Source organism: Pygoscelis adeliae, unplaced genomic scaffold (assembly GCF_000699105.1).
Source record: "Pygoscelis adeliae isolate BGI_AS28 unplaced genomic scaffold, ASM69910v1 Scaffold54, whole genome shotgun sequence".
In the NCBI taxonomy this organism is placed as follows: domain Eukaryota; kingdom Metazoa; phylum Chordata; class Aves; order Sphenisciformes; family Spheniscidae; genus Pygoscelis; species Pygoscelis adeliae.
Window position 1 is genome coordinate 3,841,871 of NW_008824982.1, and position 9,661 is coordinate 3,851,531.

The 9,661-nt window shown below is 35.0% G+C and overlaps 1 protein-coding gene across 1 annotated transcript in view; it reads left to right on the forward strand.

Moving 5' to 3' along the window:
* Positions 1–2,144: 2,144 nt before the first annotated feature.
* The window catches only part of TBC1D32 (TBC1 domain family, member 32), an 86,614-nt gene continuing 79,097 nt past the window's right edge, over positions 2,145–9,661 (forward strand). Inside the window, exons 1-3 of the mRNA XM_009325681.1 lie at positions 2,145–2,299; positions 5,861–6,022; positions 8,858–9,035. Coding sequence (XP_009323956.1) covers positions 2,145–2,299; positions 5,861–6,022; positions 8,858–9,035 — 495 coding nt within the window. The remainder of the gene's footprint in view (positions 2,300–5,860; positions 6,023–8,857; positions 9,036–9,661) is intronic.

The window sequence follows — 9,661 nt, forward strand, 5'->3', positions numbered from 1 at the left end:
GCCGCGGTGCTAAAGCGGTGCCTGAGGCGAGCGCCTCCAGCGTGCCCTGGCAAAGCCCCTCTGTGCTTTTAGCGGTAGCGTGAGAGAAGGACCTGGTCAGGTTTAGCCTCTTCTGACGCTTTTGAAAAGACAAGCTGCTTTCATACACCAGTTGTCATTAGAAATCTGGTTACTGCCAAAAACTGATACGCAGTTGAATGACTTGACGATAGAAGTCGAGAGTGGGTAGGAATTCTCGCACTACTTGTATTTCTCTCAAGTGCTGTCGTTGGTTTGTTGCTAAAATTACCACTTTTTTGTTGTTCAAAGCGTTGCTCAAGCCAAGGCTTGTGTAAGGATAAATGCTGGCTACAGCAGGCCGCCTCTGAATCCCGTGGGTTTTGGGGCAGGTTTTGCAGTTGTGGGACAGTGCCGGGAAAATGAATTTGAGCTTGAAAAGGCTGCACGAACTGGGCTTGGGGTAAGGTTTTTTAGGGAGAAAACGATCATTTGAATTTTGCCCGGAAACTGAATGGGGGATATGTCTGCTGGGAAAAAAAAACCCAAAACATCAAAAAAACAAACACAACAAACCACAAACCTTTACAAATTAATTGTAAGATCTCTGTTGGTGATTACATAAGTCAAATAAGACTTTTCAAAGCAAACTGGGGGTGAAACTGCAATATTCTCATGATTAGTCTTTAGGAAAAATTTGAGTGGGGCTTTGCAGTGATTGCCAACCGGTATCCAGGTACGTGCACTTTTAAAAATGCCTAGTTACACCAAAATACTAAGTGAAGTTTTTCCTCAGGGGATTGGGATATTATCCAATGTTAAGGTCAAAATATCAGACTTAGGAGAGTGGTTTATACAGACCTAAAAATGCATTGACTTTGATTAAATATCTTGAGACTTTAATTTATAAGAAAGAGGACTGCAAATCAGGGAGATAAGATTATTACAAGGCATTTGTGTTTTCTGGGTTTTTTTTTTGTGTTTTTAATTTTATTTTAATGCTATGTCTGGTAAGGTGATTGAGTTAATGTTGAATTATATTTGATCAAAGTAAAATATTTAGCAACTGTGCTACTTACCACAGAGAGCTGCTAACACAAGGAACCGTTACCTTTCATAAAGGGTAACTCCTCCAGCTGGTGCTATATGGCTTTGATTTTTCTGTTAGTTAATAGTGTTTAAGTCTGAAGAAGTGATTTGTTATATTGTCTCTTCCAAGTGTGTATATCGTTTATTCACAGGTGCTTGAAGAGTCTTTGATTGACCTTTTTTTTTTAAAATAAAAGTAAGTCAAAGGTCTCTAAATCATTCTTTCTCAAATAGACTAGAAATACATAAGCTAGAACTGCCACTAGGGGTTGGCAGTATTCCTTGGCATATAAGGAAGTTTAAGCCGTGAATTTAGGTTAATTAATTAATCAAGATAGAAATGAAGCTTTTGGGTTTTTTTGCAACCCTTGAAAATTAAAGTGATAAGATGCTGTCTTCTGGACTTGACAGTCCAGTTTCTCACTGCTGCTGCTCCTCCTCCCAGTTTTTCCCAGTAGCTGTAGGGTTAAAATGACAGGACTGTTGGGTCACTGCAGTTGATTACCGCAGGGAAATTAAACGGTTTTGATAATTCCACCTGGCCCTTGCAAAAGCTGTCAGCACCTTCGATCATGGGCATGGCAACAGCTCTGAGTAGAGGGATCCAAAAATCAGAACTGGGTAGTAATAGTGGATGAGAAGCAGCTGAGAGACTTGTAGAGGTTTCTTTTCAAGATACAGTCATTACATCTGTAAAGCCCCCCATTTTTTTTTTAAATTATGGTGTAGTCTTGTGCCTATTTCATGGGCAATCCTCAAGCAACTACGAACAGGAATATTCAGGCTTTTCTTAATGCAATATCTCATTTAAGAATGTTGTACTAAGATAACAGGAGGTTTATTAAAACTGATTTGATTATTTTGTTTCCAGTTTGTCTGAAGATAAACTCTGTCAAATATTTCTTGTCTGTGATCGTGTCTTTTGATAGAAAATCTTATGTTGTTGATAACAGGAAAAAAGTGGCAATTTAATGGATTTATGCTTTTCTTAGCATCTTGAGGGAAGGAAAAAACCCCAAACTACGAAAGCTTGTTATTCTTATATTTGCTTTATACAGATGTCTCACTTTACAAGTGAAGATGAAGCTCTGTTACAGTCTATGCTTAGACAGTTGCTGCAGAGTGTGAAGGAAAAAATCACTGGAGCCCCATCAGTAGAATGTGCAGAAGAGATTCTCTTGCATTTGGAGGAAACAGATGAGAATTTTCACAAGTAAAAATATTTTTGCTCTTTTTAATATTTTGAAGGAGGTGAAATCTGTTGGACTATATTATTCCTGGGAAATGTTTACAATTTATATTGCTGTGTGAATGTGTATGTATTTATATATATAGATATCCTGTCACTAATCAACTCTCAAAAGATGCTAATTTAGAGAATAAAATTAATTTTGCCATTTTTCTGGTTTGTTTTTTTTCTTTTTGCTTTTCATTCTTGATAATCTATTTTTAATGTAATAGTAATTGGTGAGCTGTTTGTGAGAGAGGAGCTAACAAAGCTGCCTAACTTAGCCAACTCTGATGCATGTGTACATGTACTGTAGTAAATGCACACACGAACAGAAGCTAGAAGAAATCCTCACTGAAGGCTGTCAGGCGGTATTTTTGACACTTGCTAGACAATATAATTTTGTTTTTCAAAATAAGGTAAATTTCAGAAGGCTACTTGGCTTCCATATTTGATTGTTCTGTCTGGCTTATATTACTGAACCCTTGTATGTCTTATCAGGTAGTCATTCTTTTAATTTATGTTTTGAATAAAGCAGAAATGTATCTGCATCACACTTCTGTTAAATCAGACTTGGCACTGTGACCTCACTTACATGCGATCTAGATTTCTGGAGCCCACGGTCCTCTTTCCATGGTATTCTAACGTTTATTTTTTCACTACGTGGGAGATTTTTAGAATGCATTTATGACAAGTCAAGGGAACATCAAGCTGAAATCACCCTGAAGACATTTTAATATGGACCAGAGTTCTGTGACCTGACTTCCGAGAAAGCTGGTTCCCTTCCAGTTTTTTCAGAAGTGGCACTATCTACATTCTCTTAAATTTATCTAGTTTTTAGCATTGCTTTGTCGATAGAAGTTAGGTAAAAGTAAATAAGTGAAATAGAACTGGGGTTTATCTAAAATTTCACTGTAATTTTAAAACTTTAATGCTTTTGTATCTTCTGAAGATGCTAAATTCTTTAAAATGTATTTTAGCTCAATTTTAATTTGTATTACAAATTGTATCAGATAACACTTTTGTTGGCAGTCTTGCGAATTTTGAGCACCAGGTTACTGGGTGACAAGCATGAGAGTAAAAATGTTGGTTATAAACATATCAAAGTTGAAAATGACATGTAATTTTGAAAGAAAAACATTTTTATTTAGAGGAAGATATATACAGTTAAAAAACCCAAACACCCAAAAACCTATGAAATTACCTCTGTCAGTATTTCTTCTGAGGACTTATTAGGAGAATACCCAGGATGAGGGAGTAAAGTCTACAACTGGTGGAAACAATGCATACGTAGCTTTCCCCTTTAGAACAGTGAAACCATGGCATCCATTACTCTTTCTAGTATGTTAAAAAATGGGTGATCCTAAAGATACTTTCTTTTCATGAGAAAAGTTTTAACTTATATTTAATGGAAAATCAAGTGATGCTTTAAAGGCACAATGTGAGCATTACTCTTTGGCACTGGAATATTTCTGGAGATATTCTAGTCTTGTTCATGACCCACGGCAGTATAGGTTGGTTTTCATGGAAGGTCAGAGAGGTCATATGGCGATTTATTAGTGAGACCATTAAGAAACTTTCTCCTTGACCCTTACCTCATCTGTCCAGACTGCAAGCTCCTTTATTAGTAGAGTGTGCTTTTGGATTGTCCAATATGCTAGTTCAGCTCAGCATTTTGATCAGCACTGTTTCTGCCTCATGGTTATTTTGCCTCAGTAATTTTACCAGATTTTGAGGCCTTACTTTATCCTTTGTTCCCACTTTGATGTAGAAAAGACAGAAACACAGGATCCTCAGAAAGCTAATAAAAAGGAAAATTGAATCAAGTTCAAAATTTATGTGCGGTAGTAGAAGTCGGGTTTGTTAACTATATAAGTAGCAAGTTTTCTGTTGTATTTTTTCCTTAAATTAAAGTCCTAGAGTTTTTTTAGCACTTTTTTTTTCCCTGGTGCTTCCTTTGTAAGCCCAACCAGATCAGTCTGACTTGATTCTGCATGTGAAGAAGTAGTTCTATCATTGCTGAAACACTTATTTGTTACAAAACATTTTTGAGGTGGAAGAATGATGCAGAAGATCAAGGCTAGGACATCAAGTAGACATAAACTTAGTGGCGTGAATAATGATGTGATTGCTGTGTATTTCAGAGCAAAGCAGTGATTGCAAGAAGGTATACCCTGGAAATGTTACTGTCGTAAAACAAATGGGAGAAAGTTTTATGAAAGCTTTCATTCAGTGGAGAGTGGTGTGCAATTTCATTATTGCAGCAGTGAAAAGCCAGCCTCGAAGACAAATGAAAATGCAAATAAACATGTTTGCATCTTTCTTGAGATGTATTTCTGTTACTTTCATTGATAACAAAAGTGATGTAGGAATGGAAATAAGTGGGAAATGAAAAAAACAAAGGACTGTTATACCTGATGGAACTTGAGGTGGGCAATGTAGTGAGGAAGTATGTATCATGATACAAGACACAATTTTCTGTGCTTATTTTTTTTAATGTATCTTGAATGTAGTCTGATTTTTTTTTTTTTTTTTTAATATCCAAGAAAGGCAAAATTTGATGCCTGTTGTAACAGTTCTTTTAATTACATTTGCATTTTATAGGTGTGGAGTCTGTACCTACATGGTGAACTGACTTTTTTATTTGAATTTTTCTCACTCTGTATTTATCCAAATTAACACAGTTGCACATCTGCATTCGATATAAAGAAAATATAATGATGCATCTACTGTTTATGTATGATTACTTTTTTGTGTGTTTGTTTGCCTTGTCCTTTATACAAATCAGAAGACTAACCAAAAAAAAGTTTATATATTCTGAGCACTACTTTTTAGCAATTTCTATAGCTAATACAGAGTCTGAGGACCCAGCGAGAGTATTTTGTTTGAAATCCCCCTCTGATTATTCTTTTGTTTAAACAAGTTTCTGTGAGTATCTAATAATAAGAGCGCAAAGTGCCAATTTCCTTGTTTAACGTGTATAATCACAGACAGTTAGTTTGTCAGTTTGAGTGAGATCTGCATACTGTCATGACACACAGACTTTTGTAAGCCTTAGACGTGCTCGTATGCTAGAATTTATAAATTGTGTTTTCTGTGTTTCTTCCCATTTTGTATGTATACTGCATAAATAATAAAACCAGATGGATATACTATAAGACAGTGCTATGTTCAGGATGCTCCAAGTAATGTTTCTTTTGGAATTTTAAATTTGAGATTTCTTGATATTCTATGATTTTTGTCTACAAAACCTTAATCTTTTGTCTGAGTAGATTTTTACATTTAGAAGAAGCACAAAAGGAAATTAGAAACTATTTGGTATTGTTTCTTCCTGGAATATGCTGATAATGACCATATTGAAGAAAGTCAAACTTTATTGTGTTTTTTTTACACCACTGAAGTTATTTCTCTGCAAGTCATAAACCCTTACCTTGAAGTCACAGGTTTGCTGGGAGAGAAGATAGTGAATGTTAATATAACGTTGAAAATGTTTGACCGTGAGCTCAAGGAAATCTGTTACATTTTAATTCTGTATATTTGTTGCAGCTATGAGTTTGTGAAATACCTTCGACAATATATAAATAATACTGTGGGATCTGTGATTGAAGAAGAAACAGAAAAATGTACTTCTGCTCAAAATCAGGGTGAAGTATCTGGCTATGACACGCTTGTCCAACGTGTTACGAAGAAGACCCGTGAATCAAAAGAGTGAGTATTTACATGTAATTCACATTTTTGTTTCTTCTTGGTCTTTGTCTTCCTTTCTCCTTTCCAGAACTTGTTTTGAAAAAATAAATGCTGAACCAATGGGTAACAAAAGTGATTCCTTGCCTTTCAAAAATTAGTGCTAAGCAATTAGATATTCCCACCTTACATTGCAATTTGTCATGCTTCGTCTCGCGCTGGAATTAAGATTATGAACTATTGCACAAAAAGATCGGTAGCACATCTGTGAAGTTTTTGAGGTATCTAGGACTGGAGTTGGGCAGGGGTAAGATTTGAGAGAGGAATCACTACTTCATATACAAATTAAATTCAGTTGTGATATGGAAGTTTGCCTAAAAGAAAAATTTGTTTTATCAGGTATTAAAGTTTGACAATTTCCTTAGATATAAATAGAGAATCTGCATGACAATGTTGTTTTCTAAAGAAAGTAATATAAATTAGAATACTTGTGTATTTTTTTAAGATTGCTTCCTTGGGATCTAGCCAGATGTCCTGTGAGAGTAGTATGTTTAGTCAGATCTGCTTTTGTTTACTAGTTTAAAAATTGAAGTTTGAGCTATCTTGCTTTGTATTTTAGTGTACATGCAAAGATATTTCTGCAGTGCAGTCTGTGTACTGTAGAATTGGTATGTGGACCAACTGAGTATAGCTATCTAAGATTCTTTGACTCAGACTGTCAGATTGCCAGAAATCTCTAGTTGTGCAAAACCGTATATCAGCATATTACAGGGTCTATTGTCCAGATTAATTGGCTTTGACCACCGTATTTAGTAAAGAAGCCTTAAAAAGAAAAACCTCTGTGAGTACCGGTTAAATTCTTTTTCATCTCTTCCCTACTAACTTTATTCACCTTCCTGTGGACATTAAAATAACTTTTATTTGGAATACAGAGGCTGGTACCTCTCTTGCTGAATTTTCATGCTTTGGATTTCAAAGGATTTGCATAGACAGATAATTGCCATGATTCTTTAAAGCGGTGGTCAGTAGTACTTACAAAATGGATTTTAGTATATACAGCTGTTACTTCCAGAAAATATGTAATACTTCAAAAGTTTAGTGTATGCGTCACATAATTTTTGGAATTCCTGTACAAAATCTAACTGCATCATAATGCTTAAAGCAGTTCTAAAAGTTTTGTTTCTTTAATTAAAACAGACAGTATACTTTTGTCATCATAGTGAATCAGGTCCTTGCCTCTCTATTTTTAATTGTCATAGAGAGCCATGATGAGGGCTTTACTGAGGTTGAACCATTACAATGTGAAAACAATGACATTAAAGTGAGCATCTGAAATGGTGAATGTTGAAAAATGAAAAACAACCAATCTCTCCCCCTACTGTTTTAGTAGCAGTGGTCATTTTTATGTGTTGCAGAGGAAGCAAACAAAAAAAGACAATTTTTGCTCATTTTAGCCACTAAAATGTTTTTATACACTACTTCAGCTGAACTATTTTTTTCCACTCATTTTTATTGGACAATCTTAACATCTCCATCTCTCTTTTTAGTGGAACTAGGATTTTACTGTGATGCCTATTGTTTACTATGTGTTCTGAATAAGAAAGGAATTAAAAAATAGTGTATGTTTCTATTCCAGAAGATTTTATTTTGTATTTGTTTTCAGAAGGTTTCTTATCTAGAAGTACACAGAAATATGTTTTATGACCCATGCTTTTATAGGGTCCTTTTCTTGTCACCTGTCTGCATGCATACTGAACTCTGATCGAGCATTATTGGGTGTCACTGTTATGGTCTTGATATCATTTCAGGATCATTCAAAGTCCCAGTTTTGTTCATTGCAATTACTCATTTTCTGTGGTAGGTAGTATGCTTAAAGGTATTTATGGAGAAAAAAGTATTAAGGAATTTAACTCCTTAGTGATACATTCTGTATTTTCATAGTACAGTCATTTATGTTAGAAGGCAGTTCTTGATCAGCTATGCTTGGCTTTTATTTTCACCTAGAAAATAGATGTTAGGATGACTGTTTTTCAAATTATGCTGTTTGTGTCTTTTTGTTTTGAGGATCAGGACCTTAGGCTTCTTGTGCTCGTTAAAGTTTGTAGAAGAAGCTCCAGTGAACTAAATATGTCTGTATCTTATATTTTTAATTTGAGAGGTAGGAGGATATTAAAGCACAATGCTAATTTATATCTTTGGTGACTGTAAAATAAGAAATAGTAGCCTTAAAGTAAAAAATAATTTGAAATAAAATATCAACATTTTACAATAGGATGTTTTTCTGAAGCAGCTTTTATTTTTAATTGCTTCCTTGTGGATATTATTATTCAATTTATGTAACTTAGAAAAACCCTGGTTTTGTTGAAAGAAAATTATTTTGTGTGTACGACCTGTACTCAAGAACTTGAATCAGGATGATATGTTCTCTTCTATTGGTTCTGCTCGAGGCTTATAGCAGAAGAAAAATTGGATGTCGAACTTGAAGAAACATAAACAGTAACAAGGATGAGAACTGGCCTGTTTTCTCAGGGACAGATTCTCCCTTCTGGTGGATTCGCATTGTTCTTTCTTAAGAACCTTCCAGAACAGGATTATGTTAGTGGTATTTCATTGAGTGGTTTTAGACGGGTAAAAAGGAATTCTATTATAATTTTAAAATAACATTACCTGAAACATTTAAGGTACATACATGGTTTGCTCATTTTGGATTTGCATTTGGTTTTCATTCATTTCTGTAAATTCAGTGAGTTCGGGTCTAAGTAGCATTATGCCATATTCAGTTATTGAAGATGTAGTGATTTTTTTTTTTAATTAGTGATTTTTATGCTCTTTAATACTAAAATCATCTTTACTTTGAAGATACAGGGAAATGATGCATGCCTTGAAGAATGTCATGATGGTTGTGGTAGAATCTTTGATTAACAAGTTTGAAGAAGATCGGATGCGTAATAAGGAGCTGGATAGTAAAACAAAGAAAGAACGTCAGAGTGGCTATTATACAGACAACTGTTCTGACAGTGACTCCTCGTTCAACCAAGTACAATGTGTTTTCTCTCTCTGTTTACGAAATAAGCATGGTACTGCAAAATTGTTAAGTTTCTGTCAGTGGAGATTGAGAAGCAGCCGTAGAAAAAGATTCATTCTTTCTATCTTTGATATATCCTTAAACAAATTAATTGCCTTTCTTTCACTCTCAAGTACTAAGCTTATACTAGCTGTCTAACCTTTAGACAGCATATGCTGGATGAGATGGATATGATGCCCCTATGCTCTAAAATACCTATGCAAGTACTGCATAGAAAAAGATAAAATAATGGTAAAAGCAATACATCATCTAACTTATTGTGATTTCACTTTCGGAGCCAAGTAATGTGCAGTTCATTTGCAGACTACTGCATTGTGCTATATTACTTACTGAATGAATTATTATAAGGGGTTTTATGAAGATACAGGAAACTTTTAAGTAAAGCAAAGCAAAATATGTAACAAGAATTTTGTTGCTGTAAACTTAACTTTGGGAAAACGGCAGAAAACATTTAGAATGTTGACTTTAATGTTAAATTAGTTGTTGTGGTTTAACCCCAGTCGGGAACTAAGCAACACACAGCTGCTCGTTCATTCCCCCCCCCCGCCCCGCCCGCCGGTGGGATGGGGGGGGGAGGT